Source organism: Siphateles boraxobius, unplaced genomic scaffold, assembly GCF_051911475.1.
Source record: "Siphateles boraxobius isolate OS27281-9 unplaced genomic scaffold, OSU_SipBor_1 6, whole genome shotgun sequence".
In the NCBI taxonomy this organism is placed as follows: domain Eukaryota; kingdom Metazoa; phylum Chordata; class Actinopteri; order Cypriniformes; family Leuciscidae; genus Siphateles; species Siphateles boraxobius.
Window position 1 is genome coordinate 19,518,401 of NW_027509186.1, and position 18,525 is coordinate 19,536,925.

Genomic DNA, 18,525 nt, shown 5'->3' on the forward strand with positions numbered 1-18,525 from the left:
TTCACAATCTGCTCAGTCACTGGGATTTTCACGCACAACCATTTCAAGGGTTTACAAAGAATGGTGTGAAAAGTAAAAAACATCCAGTATGCGGCAGTCCTGTGGGCGAAAAATAACCACTCGTTACAACCGAGGTATGCAGCAAAGCATTTGTGAAGCCACAACACGCACAACCTTGAGGCGGATGGGCTACAACAGCAGAAGACCCCACCGGGTACCACTCATCTCCACTACAATTAGGAAAAAGAGGCTACAATTTGCAAGAGCTCACCAAAATTGGACAGTTGAAGACTGGAAAATGTTGCCTGGTCTGATGAGTCTCGATTTCTGTTGAGACATTCAGATGGTAGAGTCAGAATTTGGCGTAAACAGAATGAGAACATGGATCCATCATGCCTTGTTACCACTGTGCAGGCTGGTGGTGGTGGTGTAATGGTGTGGGGGATGTTTTCTTGGCACACTTTAGGCCCCTTAGTGCCAATTGGGCATCGTTTAAATGCCAAGGCCAACCTGAGCATTGTTTCTGACCATGTCCATCCCTTTATGGCCACCATGTACCCATCCTCTGATGGCTACTTCCAGCAGGATAATGCACCATGTCACAAAGCTTGAATCATTTCAAATTGGTTTCTTGAACATGACAATGAGTTCACTGTACTAAAATGGCCCCCACAGTTACCAGATCTCAACCCAATAGAGCATCTTTGGGATGTGGTGGAATGGGAGCTTCGTGCCCTGAATGTGAATCCCACAAATCTCCATCAACTGCAAGATGCTATCCTATCAATATGGGCCAACATTTCTAAAGAATGCTTTCAGTACCTTGTTGAATCAATGCCACGTAGAATTAAGGCAGTTCTGAAGGTGAAAGGGGGTCAAACACAGTATTAGTATGGTGTTCCTAATAATCCTTTAGGTGAGTGTGTAAACAACATTAAAAACTTGACTTTCACCACAGGGGGTCTTTAATATTTAGAGCTATGAAAACGTTGAAAAGGAGGTTCAAATGTTATGGGAAGAAGGAGGCAGGAACCAGCGAACATTCAACACTTTTAATAAAATAAATAAACAAAAACAAATACAAAAACAAAAGTAAAAGCCAGCAGCCCCTCATGGACGACTGCTGGCCACAAAAAACAGAAGCAAAACATCAAATAAAATCCAGGCCTGGCCTCTCTCGATCTCGACTGTCGTCGCTCCTCCTTTTATGCTTCCGCTCCTCCGTGAGAGATACAGACGGTGCGTCTCACAGGTGTCGTTCATCAGTAATCACGCCACCGGCCTCGTGGCATTCTCCCACGGTCCTCGACCTGCTCGCACTGTAATATTCATCCTTGCCATGGGAAGCAGTATGAAACGGATATAAAAATATTCATAAGTGCCAGACATTATGGAGATACTATATGCATTAATTCAAATGGCAGCAACTCTACAAATAAAGGAAACACAATTCTGAGCAGATGCCTGAAAGTAGACCATCAGGCCTCTAAAGGCAGTTCACAAAAATAATGACTATCACATGGAGAGACAGACAAATGTGGGAAAACATGACAAATGTTAAACAGATATTAACTTACCACATCATGGTCTCATGCAGCAAAAAAACATATCAAAAGTGACAGTGCAGATATGTATGTTCCAAAAAGATTTTTTAAACGTTTTTTTTTTACAAAAATAGTAATTGATAATAACTGAGCACCAAATGTGCATATTAGAATGGTTTCTGAAGGATCATGTGACACTGAAGACTGGAGTAATGATGCTGAAAATTCAGCTTTGCCATCACAGGAAAAAATAACATTTTATTTTTGTTATTTTAAATTGGAATAATATTTTACAAGATTACCATTTTACCAATTTTTTTCTTTTTTTTATCAAATAAATGCAACCTTGGTGGTGAGCATGAGATTTCTCCCAAAAACATTAAAATATTTTACAGACCACAAACTACAATACTGTATACCAGGCCTGTTTTCTAGTTAAAAAACAGAACAACTGAGACATCAGACTTCATTATACCACAAGTATTTTCAGATACAGGCTCATGGAAAATGTTTTGACCACGATAATTTTATTCTCTGTCAACCACTAACAGATAACTGGAGTGTCAGCTATCTTTATCATTGTGGACCAAAGATCTTAGAATAGAGCTGGATGTGTGCTGAGTCAGCACATTCCCAATGATGAGATGATAGATGTAAAACTGAAAGCCACTGATGGCAGCTAACTGCAACTGTTGACTGCAAATCTGGCATGTCTGTGGTTTTCTGAAGCATTCCTTGACGAGTGAATAGATTATGGGGTTGCTTTTAAATTTCAAAAACCCTTAAACTGATTTGAAAAGCCAGTCAGTGGCCAGAATCTATATTTTTTCTAGAGCAAATGCCTGGAATTGTAATATTATGATCAGAGATGATTCAATATGACACAGTTCTGTTTGGAAAAGAAACCCCTTTTGTCTGCCTTTGCGGTGTGTTAAATAAGCCTGCCAGCGAGTTTGCCAGTAAGATCAAGAAAATTGTCAGACTTGTGTTTGTTAAACCTACTGCTATCTATGATGCCAATTATTTTGTGGTTATTGAGAGAAATATATTCATATTACTTGTTCCATTCTCATTTCTTCAGATTTAATATGAAAATGGCATATAGGACTTCAAAATCTTCCAACAGACTTTGCGGCTAGTAAAGGGCAAGTGTTAAGGCTCCACCTGCTGTTCATTAATAGACATTTCTAGACAAAGAATTGTGAAATCAATTTTGAGATAAATTTTCTGAAGAAATAGCAAGCATCTGCCTATGCAAAATTTGTCACTATGATGAAACTATGTTTTTTGTTTTGTTTTACAGTCATTCAGGACAGAAAAAGAAGTCTGAATCCTTTGAAAAGCGCACATACACAAAAATAACACCTCCCTCTTAGTAAGCTGCGCATTCATGTCAGTAGAACAAACTGTGTATTAGTGCTAAAGTTTAATATTTTCAGTATTATCAGTGGTTTGTTTTATTCAAACAGTGCATGTCTTAGCAAATGTCATGAATATCACCTCTGCATGAAATTACTTTCCATCTTTTAATAAAAATTAAAATATATAAACCATTTTTACATATACTGTTTCCACTGAACGTTACTAAATTCAGTAATTTAGTAGTACAATCAAGTACAAGAAAGAATTTTAAAAATGATTGCAGCAGTTGTAAAAAGGTGCATGCGTTGCATATCATTTACAATTAGAGAACCACAGTAAACCAGGTAACAAGAAAGCAAAAACATGCCATTTGCTTTCTCTGCCAACACAGTGTGAACAGTACTTGCATTACCCATAGTTGTCAAGTTCTGGAATTCGTTCTTGTGTCTTAACTCACATTTATAGTGTTTCACCAGGAGTCATACTTTTCACATCAGCTTTCCCTTAGCCCATCCAGTAACGCTTGGGTGTCAATCATCACCAGCTCTTCATCATGCACCCACTCCTCCTCTTCTGGTGGGGGACGCGAGGCTCGAGGTGACTCATTCAGTGGAGGTTTAGGAGTCACGGATCTCCTTGGAGGATTAAAGGTGTTGCTAACGCAGGGAGAAGCTCTAGTTTTCAGGGGGGTGATGGGTGGTGGGGACGGGATACGTGATAAGTAGTCCAAACCTTGTCTTCTTTTCAGGTTTTTGGGGTCTTTTCCCTCACTGTTACTTGCAGACACAGGTGTTCTTCTATTCAATGGGGTGAAAGGCGAGAAACTGCTGCTTTTCTGTTGCGGGGTTACCTGGGAATTTCAACACAGTGCATTATAGATTTTTTGCATCTAATGAATCTACATGAGTGCATTTATAAATCTGAGCCATTAAAAAATTTAAAGGTCCCATATTATGCAAAATTCACTTTTGCCTGCTGTTTGGACATAAATGTGTGTTGGCAGTGTGTGTACACAACCACCCAATAGTGATAAAAATCCACTCACTCCTTTTATATTAATCCCCATAAATCATCAGCAGTGTCTCCCAACGACCTGTCTTCAGAATGCTGTTTTAGTGACGTCACTAAGTACAGGCCCCGCCCACGAGTGTTGACAGACACTGCCATTCTAACATAGACCCGCCCTGATCAAGTTCACAGCTGCTGCACTGACGAAAACGTCTCCCAGCGTTGTAGGTGTTGTGTGGCTGGATGTATTAATCCACATAGCTCTCTCCATTTACTCCCGAAATCTGAGGCAGCCGCTGAAGACGAGGTGGAATTATTTTGTTTTTTATAGAAAATGCTCCCTCAACTCTACCGAAATTCGTTTATATACTTGCACACTTCTTATATCTTACTGTTTACTCAGCTCTTGCGGTGAGTTTCTGAAGTAAAACTGACGCTTCATCTTTTGTGTTATGTACAATAAACTTTATTAAACTCATCAGTATATGTTTGATCATCATTCGGACCTGGTCCGAAACCGTAGACTTGTAGGCTATTAATAGTGGATACATACAAGGAGATGACAAATACGTTATAACCGTAATTAAACTACTAAACTATACCTGTTCCATCTCTATACAGCACTCTGACTCTGTAGGCATTATTGTCCGACTCCGGGTCGAAATGAACACCGTTACTGAGAGTTTCTGATATTATTATCATCATTCTGTGAGATGAAATTGTCCTGAGACTGAGCGCGAGCTCTTGAAGCTCCGCCCTCTGTGCCGTGCTCATTTGCATTTAAAGGGCACACACAAAAACAGCACGTTTTTCTGAGCACCAAAAAATGACAATTTAAACATGCTGTAAAAAATGATCTGTTGGGTATTTTGAGCTAAAACTTCACATACACACTCTGGGGACATCAGAGACTTATTTTATATCTTGTGAAAAGGGGCATAATATGGGACCTTTAAAAGATTTAAAAGTCTATTATGCTCACCAAGGCTGCATTTATTTGATCAAAATACAGATAAAACAGCAATATTGTAAAGTGTTATTTAAAATTAAAATACATTTTCTATTTTAATAAATTTTAAAATGTAATTTATTCCTGTGAAGGTAAAGCAGATTTTTTTATAGCATCATTACTCCAGACTTCAGTGTCAATAATTCTAATATGCTGATTTGCTTCTCAAGAAATGTATTATTATTATCAATGTTGAAAACATTTTCTTTGTGTAAACAGCAATACATTTTATCATTCTTTGATCAATAGAAAGTAAAAAAATGTAAAGAATAAAATGGTAACTATTAATGTCTTGACTGAGTTTTGATCAATGTAATGCATCCTTGCTGAATTAAAGTATTAATTTGACGTTAAACCTTTTTTTTATTATAATAATCATAACATGGTTAATGTAAATGATAATATTAATTTATTAAAAAATGTTTGTAGTAATTGACAACAGTTACAACTATATTTTTTGAAGATGTAGGAGCTTTCATGACTACAGAACAAACAATGTAATAAAACCAATACTTCTCCACATAAAAAGAAATTAATACTAACCCTGCCATTTATTTTTGGATAAGACTGCACACTAGGAGTTCTTGGAGACTGAAAACAATCCAAGACACCTGAAGGAACCACATCTGAGACTTTATCCTCCGCAATGCTGAAAAACTCCTCACAAGTCTGTGTAAAAAACCAACAAGTCCAATCAGCAACAATAAAAGACATGAGGAATCACTCTTTGATGTGCATATACTTAAATACGAAAGTTTAAAAGCTGATTCATTAACCTGTACAAAAGTCTTCAGATGGGCCAAAGCTTCTTGCAGATGGGATTCCTTGGGGTTTACGGAGAATAGTGCTTGTTCTCCTGCATAAAGGCTTGGCACAGGCCCAGAGAGCGGTCTCACATGAAGATTACTTAGAGCAATCAGTGCTCGCGGCTTTACCAGCTCTTCTACAGCCAACTGCTCCAGACTACTGTAGGTTCTCACAGAGACCAGATCAAAGTTCTCATCCACAAGATGCAGTACCGGGCAATTTCCTGAGAAGAAATTTAAACAGTTAAAATGTGTCTGAAAATATTGAGGATTGATGAACATAGTTTGAGGAAACAAAAACAGCTTTTACACAAGACGGCAGACAATTTAATGCAAATTAATGGAACTAACCTTGTTTGCCCACTATGGAGACAATATATCCCACAATGTCCACCTCCCCACAAGGAGAGCTAAATTGAGAGTTTTGAAGTTCTCTGAAGCGTACGCACTCTCGAGCACGGAAATGCTGATGCAACCATTCCTGAGACACCTGGCTCAAACAGATTTTTTTGGAAGACCATTTCAAATGTAATCATAAAGAGAAAGTAATCAGCCTGTGGTGAGAACAAAGTAATTCAACACTTCGTTTACCTCAATATCCTGAAAGAGAGTTTTCTTGGTGGCAGTGAGTTGTATGTGAGCAATGCCTGAGCGTTTTTTCCCCTCAGATGTGGCGAGGTGATACGCCCTGTATCTGTGGCCCTCTCTTAGCAAGCCATACAAGTCCTGCGACGGGCGCCAGATATTCAGCGTGTAAACTAGGAAAATGTATGGCACCCAGCCATAACAGGTTAAAATGGCTACTACAACATCTAACCAAAGAGTAAAGATGATATCCATTTGGCTCACCACGGTCATTCTGCAGGTCATTAGTGTCGGTAATGCTGAGCTTCCAAACAGGAGTGACATCTCGATTAGGACACCCACCATCAGCCTCTTGGGCTTCCATTACAGCCTTCTGCACCCGCTCCTGCAGCTCCGCCTGACTTCTTTCCCCTAGACTGCGTCTGTACTTACTCACCGCCTCCATCTGCCTCTCACTTACATGGGTCTACTCAAATAGCGCATAGAGTTAAATAAATTATCTTTTATTAAAAGTACCCATGTTGGTAAATGGTTTGACACAATGCCAATTTATTTGTAGTTTCTTTGTTTGTTTACTTCCTAATGGCAAAAAAATATGCATAGGTATACAGCATGAAAATTAACCAAACTTCACCTCAACAGCAGGATCCTGTTCCATTGCCTCATGCAACTCTTCCCCATCCTGCAGAGCTTCAATCTCATGTCGACTAAATGTCCTCCTTTGCCTTCGACTTTTCTTATGACCTTACACATGGAGGAAAAACACTCATCAAAAGTCCTTACACACAAACCTCCCGATAAAGTTTAATGTCTAAAAATTAGTGCTGTCAAACGATTAAAATATTTAATCGCGATTAATCGCATTAATGTCATAGTTAACTCGCGATTAATCGCATTTAATCGCACAGTTTTATCTATTCTAAATGTCTCTTGATTTCTTTTTGTCCCATTATTTTTTCTCATTTTAATGCTCTTATCAACATGGAAAAGTGGATCGGCTTGCTTTGTGCAAATGTTTTTTATTGAAAACAACATTGGCATATATTGTGTTCAATTTCACAATAAAACATTCTTACTTGGAGCAAATAATCTCTCACACAATGTAACACTGTCCATCAATAAAAGGGTGAAAGAAATACTGACGAGGTCCTGATATTGACGAGGGGGCGGAGAATTCGCATCAGCTGTGTGTGTGTGTGTGTGTGTGTGTGTGTGTTGGCCATCATCAAGTGGTATTTCAGACTGGACGTGCTGCGATGATGATAGCTCAGTTCACAACGACAAAACACACAGATCACTTTGGTCTCGTCAATGGAACCATTTGGCAACTTTTTAAAAGTAAACGTTCCATTCAGAATCTTATTGGCATCCATTTCGGTGTCTCGCGCTCGTCATCCACTCAAAACTGGACGTTTTGAACGTTCCTATAACATTCAGAAATAACGTTTTTATAACTTAATGGGAACGTTATGAAAACGTTCTTATAACCTAAAATTGTTAGCTGGGGAAGAGGAGAGATTCGCGATTGCACTGAACACGTTTTAAGTGCAGGCACATATTGTCTGAGCGAGCCCAGAGAAAATTCTAACAAGAGCAGCGTGTATCTGAGAGCGCGCGACTCGAGCAGAGAGATTCGTGCTCGGCACATTATATTCCACGCGCGAGCAGAGAGATTCGCGCTCGCGCATCCGGCTCGCAAGCCCAAACAAGTGTGTGCGGCGTGCCTGTTGTTTTGTTTCCGGTCTAGCTAGATCAGCTTGCGCTTTCAAAACGTCCATGCCGCGTCCTATTGCAAAAGCATGTGAAAAAAAACTACAAAGTTTGCTAGGCCAAAAAGACCGTTAATCGCGCGATAAAAAAATTAACGCCGTTAAAATGGGTTTGCATTAACGCCGTTAATAACGCGTTTAACTGACAGCCCTACTAAAAATTAAAGTAAATATAATGAAACCCTACCTTCCATTTCTTTTTCGAACTGGGTCTGTATTTTAGAAATAACGAGATCCATGGATTTGTGCTTTGAGTTGCTGTGTTTTCTGGCCTCTCGCTCTTCGGCACGATCGTTGCGAAATATAAAGACACCGTTGGGCTTCTTCTCCATCCACTGTTTGATGAGAAAGTCAATCAATTGTTTTGTACATAAGCAAAATTATGCACTCAACCTTTACAGATGATAATGTCTCATTCAGAGCTGTTGACTTAGAGCAGACCTGAGTGGGGTAACTTCTCAACACCACAATGTTCACACAGCTCACAACACCTCCAGCAGGGTACAATGAGGATAGCTGGAGCCTGATAGGCCGAGGGTCACGATAGTACCCCAACTTAATGTCCCATCGAGCTCGTCTTGTGCTGTTGGCTGAAATCTGAAATATAAATCCTGTCAGACTTTGTTTGATCTGTCATTTTTTAATCACATGGATCATCGTTGTTGAACTCAAACTTTACCTTTAGCATCAGAGATTCAGGAGCTTCCAGTGGAGAACAGGCTTCTTGGGAACCAACCAACTCTGCTCCACTAGTAACAATCTTATCACCGATTCGGAGACGGCTCTTGTTCAGCATGGCAGAGAGCGGAGGGTCCAACATGCCTTTGATGGCGTACCAGCCGTCTGTGAGCCAGATCACACAGGACTCCATCTTTGCATTGGGAGTTTTTTCATCTTTCACTGGCTTCTCTGGATTTTGACAAGTTTTAGCAACACCACATACACAAAGCACTAATGTCTTAGCTGGAGTGTCGTCCCTCTCCATGATCCTCCTAAGAGCAGATCTCTGACTGTGATCCACCTCCACATCATATCTAAATGCAAATATTAAACAGTTACAATGGTTTCATTTTTGGGTTAAAAAAATATGAGCTTTACAAAGATTCAATACCTGAATTTCAGCTGCAGAAGTACTTGCTCTGGAGTCAAACACAGGCTACCCATCAAAACTGGAAAGGTTCTTTCCATGGAGGCCCCTTTCCATACAATCCATCGGTAGTGGTTGAACACCCAGGCATCACTGATCAGTTTGGGGTCAACACCAGGGGTGTCACACAATGCACTGCCAAAAAAAAACAAAATATTTACAAATTGGTACACAAACTACTTCAATGAACAATGTTGTTGTGCAAGAAAACAGTGCCTTTTAGTATGTAGATCTCATTGTGCCGTTATAAGACCACAAGCTATATTTGTTATTGATAAGTGTTAAATGCACCATATGCATCGGCATATAATATGTTTACCTATAAAATTCGTCTTTGCCCACTGTACCCTTACTGTCTGGAACCAACCAGCCTCCATCTGCCAGCTGGACAGCACCAGACTCTATGAGAAGCTCACGCTTGAAGAAGTCGTTACAGTCAAATCGGAATGATTCAGCATTTTCACTGGTTATTTTTGAGACTTTCTGATGCACACCATACTGATAAAGCTAAGATGGAGAGAAAAAAAATAGTACACAAAGTTTAATTTTTCAATGCCTTAAAAACAGTAAAATAATTAGCAAATAAGTATCGCAAAATGTACCTCTTCCTTTGTGTATTGACCAGGACATTTGCATCCAACTGCAAATCTTAAACCTATTCTAGGGACACCAGAAGTCCTAGCAAGGTAAAGGCTGCCAGGTAGAGGACGAATAGTCTGCCTTTTCTTCTTTCTTAGCCTCATGTCTTGCATATCCCTGGCTAGGTCCAAGGTATCCTTGAGATATACCTCAGTGTCTATTAACATCCCAAGAAAAAAAGTATTGCAGTATTAAAATTATTAATTTCTATCTCTACATCTGTTTTGGACACTGTCATACAAATACGTAAGATTATGAGACATGTATTTTAAGATATTAAAAAGATAAATTTAGAAGAGACAGTAAATGCATACCTTTCTCTTCAGAGTTCATGATTTTTACAACACTTTCCACTGAAGTGGTTGATTTAGGCTTAAAACCCTCATGTAGGTAACTGTCACTATGTGATGTAGAAGCCTTCATCTTTTGGTCCATCTGATTGCTATGATCAGTTTTTTCTTTGTTTTCCTTCTTGAAAGGTGGCATAAAACCACTGGACACTTTAGAGACATTTTGACAGTTTGATGTACCAGTCATCATAACCTCCTGAATAGGGGACAAAAACACCCCTCCTTTGGTGTCTGAGTTTCGTCTGTTTTGGACAGACACAGTAGAACAATGTTTTTCGAGGTCATTTGACTTTTCGGCCACATGATGCCTGCATATATAAAAGAGAATTTGTAAGAATTAAAGATGTCTTGTGATATTAAACGCTGAAATCTTAACTCTTAAAATCAGTAAAACATACAACCTACCAATCGGGAGCAGTGACATTCGGCTTGAGGATGACATTATATTTGAAGACACGCCTATCTTTTAGAGTTCCTGTAAAAGGGAATTTATTGATAATATATACAAGCTAGATAGTTATTTATCATAAAATAAACAGAAGTAATATATCTATATAAAAAATAAAAAAAAATAAAAAAGGAAAACGAACCATTCGGACAACTTTTTAGTGGTTTGAGGCCAGAGGATTTTGCATCTAAAGTCTGGTCAAATTCAGAGAGAAGTTGTCTTTTCAAAGGAGGCTGCTCTGAATCTAAACAAAGTATTTAACATAATGACTGGTTAAAATATCAAATGTATTGATTCATACAGTTGCCCTTTCAAAACAAAACCGAGCCATACCTGCTATACTGCAGGAATCAGACTGACGTTTTCTCCTCCTGTTCTGGTCAAAAGACCCCTGTGTCTGTCGATCATAAATATTAAGACTTTTTTGGTAATCAGTGCTCTCTGACATCACCAACTTGACCGATTCATTCAGGTCATCATCTGCCAGTAAAGCTTCAGTGCAAGCCATCGCTTCCTGCTCAAAGTATTCCTGCTGGGTGTCTGTGCAACTGTTAAAATCCAAAGAGTTCAAGTCTAGTTGTGCAGGTATATTCGGAGTTACTTTAGATGGCAAAGGATGTAGAGTGGTTTCGGTTCGTTTATGTTTATGTTGAGTACATCGTTTTGAGAAATCACTCTGTAGCAGTTGGTTATCAGTAGCCGTAACTTGGGCATCACAGTCTCTGAATAATTTAGAAGCTTCCTCAAGGGCAACTGTTGATACAGACACACCTTTACCACTAGCAGTGCTGAAACCACAGTTTTTCTTTTTTAGTTGTTCAAACTTTAGATTTTCATCCACAATGTCCTCACTTTTTCTATGAGAACTCTTAGTCTGAGGCAGAACTTTTTCTGATAAAAGTTCTATAGATGTGACATTTTCCTCTTCACAATCGTTAAAGAGACTCTTGGCCCTCTGAAGTGCATTGGCAGAGATGGCCACCTTCTTCCCACCTGCTGTAGAGAATCCTACATTGTTTCCTGAAGAATTTTTAGGCTCATGACTGAACGAGGCATCCTCACAACCTGCAAATGCTGCTCTAACCTCCTTCAGTGCTTTTTCAGAGACAGTAACGTCTCTGCCACTGGCAGTGCTGAAACCTTTACAGGCTTGGTGCTGAAGACTCACAGAAGCTACCTCCTCTTCACAATCGTTAAACAGACTCTTGGCCCTCTGAAGTGCAGTGGCAGAAATGGCCACCTTCTTTCCACCAGCTGTAAAGAATCCTACCGGTTTTCCTGAAGACTTCCCAGTTTCAGACTCATGGCTGAAAGGGATGTCACTAGAACCTGCAAATGCCGGTTTTACCTTAATCAGTGTCTTTTCTGAAACATTGCTGAAACCTTTACAGTTTTGGTGCTGAAGATCTTTGGATGATAAACTCTCCTCTTCACAATCTCTGAAGAGATACTTTGCCCTTTGTAGCCCAGTAGCAGAGACAGACACCTTCATCCCACCTGCTGTACAGAATCCTTTGTGTTCTCTTGAGGAAATATAGTCTGTTTGGTTATCGACAACCTGCTTTGTCTTTGGAGAACTATAAGCACATGAGATAACATCAGCTGGCTCAGAAAATACATCCTTAGCTCTCTGTAGTGCTCCAGCTGAGATGGATACCTTCTTACCACTGGCTGTACTGAAACCGCAGTTGCCGTTAAATGGAAGCTTAGAGAATTCATTTTGAATGCCTTTTTTCTCACATACTTTATCCTGAGGGGGTTGCTGGTCCAAAGAGGACTGCAATGAGAAGTCATTAATCAGATCAGTGTCCCTGAGAACAGTTTTGGCCTTCACCACATTTGAAAATGAAACACTTTTACAATTTGAAATGGATGAATTTGTTTGTTCAACGATTTCAACTAGTTTGTCATTCTTTCCCTCCATATTTGCAGATTCCAAGCTGTTAATATTTGAATCACAGTCTTTGAATATGCCCTTTGCTTTCTTAAGGGCGCTGGCTGAAACAGAAACTCCTTTCCCACTGGCGGTCTGAAAACCATAGCCTTGCCATGACTGAGGCACAAAAGTTTCTGAGGGAAATATATTTGCACAAACTTCTTTAGCATCATTGCTAGATTTCTGTTCTTGGAAGACATTCTCACTACTGAAGGAAGGAATATTCGAAACATCAGATATTTGATTTACCACCACTGAGTCTGGCTGATTAATTTTTATAGAGGGTTCACTCCAAGAAACAGCTTTTGTTTTCTGAAGGCTAGTCGTTGGCATAGAGGCATTGTGTTTTCCAGAAGCGTGGAGAGCGAGTACGTAAGTTTGCGACTCCAAGCTGTCAACATCGTTAAGTTTTCTTGCTTGCAAAAGCGCCTTTTCAGACACTTTCAGCTTCGCTCCCTTAGCTGCAATAAATCCATAATGACTATTTGAGTCAACAAAAACATCTGTTTTTTCACCTAAACAATTCTGCTCCATTCCTGTCACTTGCTCATTTATCTCTTTACAAGCTGCATTTACACATACACAGCCGAAATGTAATTTTTTTCCATTGTGGGTTTTATTTTCTGTGCTTATACTGTCAGAAGTATTGGCTGAAAGCTTTGTTTCAGAATACTCAGATTTTATTACTCCAAAATCCACCTCGACTTCATGATCATCCTCTTCAAAAAAGTTCTTTGCTTTGTTTAAACTCTTTTCTGAGATGCTTATAAGTTTCCCTTCAGCAGTTTTAAAACCAACACAGTTGAACTGAGTATTATCAGTAAAATTAGACAGCACATTCTTCAATCCATCAACTACAGAATTGTCTTCAGTCACTGCCAAAGGCACAGTACCATTCCGTGTTTCCTTTGCCATGGTGTATAATTTGGCAGCATCTACAATTTGAATATGATCAGAACTGTTTACCGAAGAAGAGTCTTTCTTGACTGGATGCTTTCCTTTCACAAAATCACAGTTAAAACTATCATCAAAGTCAATGCCGTTGACTATGTCAGGATCCCACTCTCTCTCTGTAGTGGTGTTGTTCTCAGAGCTAAGATTTGTCGGTTTGAACTGGGTAAATTCATGTTGACTATTTGCTTCCTCCAAAAGATTGCACAATTCTGTAACATCAGCCTTTTGAGAAGCTGTCAAAGTGCCATTCTTCTCAACATCATCACGGCTGGAGTCCACTGCAGTGGGTTTGTATGTGCTGTTAATGTCGGACACAGTCTGTCTTTCAGCACTTCTTTTGAAATCCGGTTTTTGATTAATGCACTTTGATGAATCTCTCCACAATTTCTCTTTCAAAAGAGTCTCTGTTTGAAGGCTAACATCTAAAGCGGTACTATTCCTCTTTGAACCAGTTTTATAATCAGATTCATTTGACTGTGGTGAAGAGTAACTTGAAATATTCATTTTAAAGCTCTTTGGACTGTCACTTTTTGGCGCATCACTAACACACGTTATTGATGCATGGTTAGGGAAGACGAACTGTCCTACAGGAGATCTGGTTGCATTACTGCTTCCTGAAACTGATTTACACAATGTTTTAATTGTTTGATAATGTTTTGGAGTTGTTTGATTTAAAGTGATGCTCAAACCGTCCCCTGCAGCTTCATCCAATGATGCTTTGGCCTTCATTACAGCCTCACTTGGTACGGAAATGGCCTTGTTGTTTGCAGTTTGAAATGTAGGACAAAACTCCTTGATGTCTGCGCATGAGGCTGTCGTACCATCCAAATCTGAAAAGGTGGTGGGGCAACCACTGTCATTACTGATATCAAAAGTTGTTAGCATAACCGTTAACTTGTTTGGGGAGTTGACAGACATTTCCGATAAATTAGAGATGTCATTGTGATTACCAACTTTGTTCTCCTCAAACTCAGCTTTAGGTTGGACTTGGCCATTTTGGTCACTCTTCACATGCACATCAAGCAGTAATCCAGGCCTTATTTCTTGTGTGAAATCCTCTGCAAATGCTTTGGAAAGCTGTGTCATATCCAATCCGTGGTCGAAATCATGGGGTTCTGTAGATAACGGTTCAACAGCTTGCGGCTGTGTCTGATTATTGATTGCATATTCACTGGCGAATCTGGATTTGTTAAGGTCACTAGACTCCTTTAAAACTGAGAAATTTTCTGTAAAATGCAAAGTGAAAAAGCTGTTCAAAAATATGTACACACACAATATTTGAAAGAGATTTTAATACAAAGAACAATCTTACCTTTGACAGTATGTTCCGAACATACTGGTAGAGCTGCTTTTTGCTCAATTACAGTCGTTGACAAATCTGAACTTGGCACTTGATACACAAACTTCCTGGATTTTCTAGTGAGCATGAAAGCAGGTGATTTGTCTAACAAAGTCTTCTGACGCTCAGCTTCTTCTGGATAAGATCTGAGTCTTCCACTCTGTGAAAAAGTTTGGCTACTTTCTCCAGTGCAGTTGAAAACAGTACAACCATTAGTTTCATTGGATGCTACAGTGTTGTGATTGTTTATCAAAGACGGCCCCGAACAGCCTCCGTTCAGAATAGATTCTGATAAACTTAGTGGGGTCCATTGAATTATATCTTTATTTTTGTTTGGGCTTTTAGTTTCTACATCAGCCTTTAATATCTCCTCTGGCTCTGTAATTAGAACAAGCGATTTGACATCCTTTGAAGAATTGGATATTCTCCTTCTGATCCTCTCTTTGGATTTGATTCTCCGCAGTGTTGAAGTACTGTTGCTGAAGAATATTGATAACGCATCCTCAGCACCATCAAGAACATTCTGCACTGTGGTCCGGACATCCCCATCCTCTATAGCGCTGGGAACTGTCTGCTTCCACAGACCACTTGTATCAAGAGATGCATTTGGAGAGCAAACAGGATTTTCTCCCAAGTCATCAACATGAATAGTCTCACTTTTGGCTATCATTGAAGAGAAAAGTACGAAATAATCCCAATTATTTTATCAGAGTTACTGGTATGTGTATGCATTTCACAATAAAAAAAAAACAATTTCAAATATACAGTGTCGCACTCACCATCTTGTTTTAATGTTGTATCATTTAATGATGCAGTCCTTGCAGAGACTTTTGAAAGAGATGGGAAAAGTTTCCGCACAAACTAGTGTGAATAAGAGAATGAAAAACAAGCCATCAGCCATCAGGTACTATGTTGGTAAGAGCAGAATCTCAGAATATTAGGAACCATAATCCAAAATGCAAAAACACAATTAGAGCCATAAAATGCAGAAAAACATTTCATATATACAGTATTATTCTTTAATTATGTACAGAACTTCAGATTTGCACTTACAATTGCTTCCTTGTCTTTGAGGCCACTTGATGAAGGACCGCGATCCTCTGTTTTTGCTAAAGCAAAAGAAGAATAGCTCATTCTGAGTAGCTCATACCTGATCAGGAGACCAGGGTATAATTGTAACATATTTCTTCAAATCACAAATATGACATAGTGGCAATATATCTAACATACCATACAAGATTTGCCCTGGTTGTAACACCAGTTGTCAAATAAAATTTGTGTGACAGAATTGAATCTTTAAAATCTTTCAAAGTATCTGAAGCATTGATTACTTTTTCACTCGTCATACATAAAAAGTTTAAACTTTTTTCAAAACAGCTGTGGATTAACAGTGTGGAGATAATGTGGAGAAATTCGACATTATGCTTTAGTGTTTTTAATTGTAAACCATATTCACTACTAAAGAGACAAGGCATAAGAATATTCATACATACGCAATATCACAGTGGGAGTCAAAGATGATGGTGTGTTAAAGGAGCTGGTCCAAGATAAGTCAGGGTTGATTTGTGCCCCAAGGCTCTCAGATATCAGTTTTGCTGAACGTGTCTGAAAGAGATCAAACTCAACATCATGATTCATGTCTAGAATGCCTTCTGAAGGCAATGTGAAACTGTGTTCTCAGTTTATTTATTTTTCTTTAATGTGACACGTTCCTGAAATGGGTGGGTGAAGAAGAGTGTTTGAAAGAAATTTAAAAAAAAAAAAAAAAAAGAGGGCTTGGTGAACCAGCCAAAATGAAAGTTTTAAAATTTTGATGGAAGGCAGATAAATTAGATAAACATGCATGCCATGGATGAATCAAGCAAAAAAAGCATGACCAATAACATGAATTAAGAAAGTAAATATGATATGACCAGTTTTGTGATTTTGTGTTGACTTACCAAAGACCTTTTTGGTGTCTCCAGAAGGCCTGTGATGTCACATAATGGAAATCGTTAACAAAAAAAAGTACTATATTTAATATTAGGACAGCCTTATTTTTTTTTACTTTTAAAGAAAAGAGGAAAGATAATCTAAGACTGTCTTACCAAAGCAATCTCTAGGTTTTTCGCAGGATCTATCAAATCTGTGACCATAAAGGAAAGGAGAGGAACTTACATTAACCTTCTGCTTGACTTTCATATTTTACATAAAATTCATAGAACTCATAAACATGATTACCTGTCTTTGGCTGAGCCAAACAAACAAGGGCTCGATTCTGACCAGGGAAAAGCTGATAAGTCTGCATTAGTCATTGGATGGAAAGAAAACAATTGTACAGTACATGACTATGTCCTTTATATACACATACGTCACACATAACACTGCAATTATAATACCTTCATAAGGTGACTCTTCATTAGGAATGGAATCAGGGGACTGAAATTGTTGTTGCTTAAATATTTTGGGTGTAGAATACAGCTGACTGGCCAGGGCTGATGTCTCTGGTGCTTTGACAGTGTCCTCCTCCTGCTCAGCTTTCGAACTGTCAGGACGTCCTTCATCTCTGGTAGCTTTTGCAGTCAACTCCTCAAACCAGTCTGGATTAAGGGGTCCAAGCTCTTAATTCACAATAAACCAGAGTGAATCATTTAATAATAATATGACTATAGTTATAATAACACTAGTAATCATCATAATAATATAATAATCATTTTCATATATTATACATTATTAGTATTTATATGATTGAAGTGTCTACCTTTGTTAATTTGATGATAGAAATTTTCAAACATGCTGCCATGAGTGTGATGGGGTTAAATCTGAACCAAGCATAATAATACTGTCACTGGACCTACAGATAAACAAAGAAACACATTTAAAAACGTAATTGAATGTAACATGTATCTCTAGCATCACTAATGTCTCTGACTTTTATATTACGTAGTTCTCAAGTAACAGTTTGTCATTGAAAGTAGCATTCCTATCTCATACATTTACTAACTTGTGTTTACAACGCTATCAGAACTAACGTTAGCTACAATCAACAGGAAACAGAACTGGAAGTTCTGTAACTTACGATCGTAAATGAACATGTTGACACAAATAAAAGCTTTTTGAAACTTCTGACTTCTCGATTTTCCTGGAAATGTCTTCTTCATCGCCGACTGAGGATGTTTTATTCCCTGTAGTCTTCTGTGGGGATCAGTTTATCCTGCGCGTGCATGCCATATAATGCTGGTTTAACACATCCCGCCAATAAGCGCAGTGTCGTCAACGGAAGAGCACTTGTCTCGACCAATCAGAACACGAGCCTGAGGTCAGGGGCGAGCTTACTTGCTAACACAAATGTATATTGTATGAGTATATTAAAGATGGAAATGAGTCAACTTTTTATTTCAGATAGATATGAAAAATTATATTAAGTTACTATTTGGGTTGAAAAATAGTAAAGCAAAACGTTTTTTTGCTTTTACGCTATTTGTATGATGATCTCATACCTGTTCCTTTTTCTGTTTATAGCCTATTATTATATAATTGTTTTATTATGTTATATATTATGCTCGCCACAGCAATATATTTCCTTTTTCTATTTGTTGTTGTCAATATTTGTTAAATATTTTTCATACCATATGTTGGAAATGACTATA

The 18,525-nt window shown here is 38.6% G+C and overlaps 1 protein-coding gene across 1 annotated transcript; it reads right to left on the minus strand.

Moving 5' to 3' along the window:
- Positions 1-2,951: 2,951 nt before the first annotated feature.
- brca2 (BRCA2 DNA repair associated) lies at positions 2,952-18,141 on the minus strand. The gene is made up of 27 exons (XM_077208129.1): positions 17,955-18,141; positions 17,637-17,729; positions 17,275-17,496; positions 17,117-17,177; positions 16,984-17,021; positions 16,837-16,865; positions 16,390-16,501; positions 15,950-16,005; positions 15,676-15,757; positions 14,870-15,559; positions 11,001-14,783; positions 10,810-10,911; positions 10,625-10,694; positions 10,184-10,527; positions 9,833-10,026; positions 9,550-9,737; positions 9,195-9,365; positions 8,763-9,117; positions 8,525-8,680; positions 8,271-8,418; positions 6,949-7,058; positions 6,579-6,780; positions 6,321-6,487; positions 6,081-6,219; positions 5,700-5,953; positions 5,467-5,592; positions 2,952-3,756 (listed from the first exon to the last, which is right to left on the minus strand). The coding sequence occupies exons 2-27, from the start codon at positions 17,668-17,670 to the stop codon at positions 3,400-3,402; spliced, it is 8,190 nt and encodes a 2,729-aa protein (XP_077064244.1). The 5' UTR covers positions 17,671-17,729; positions 17,955-18,141; the 3' UTR covers positions 2,952-3,399.
- Positions 18,142-18,525: the final 384 nt, after the last annotated feature.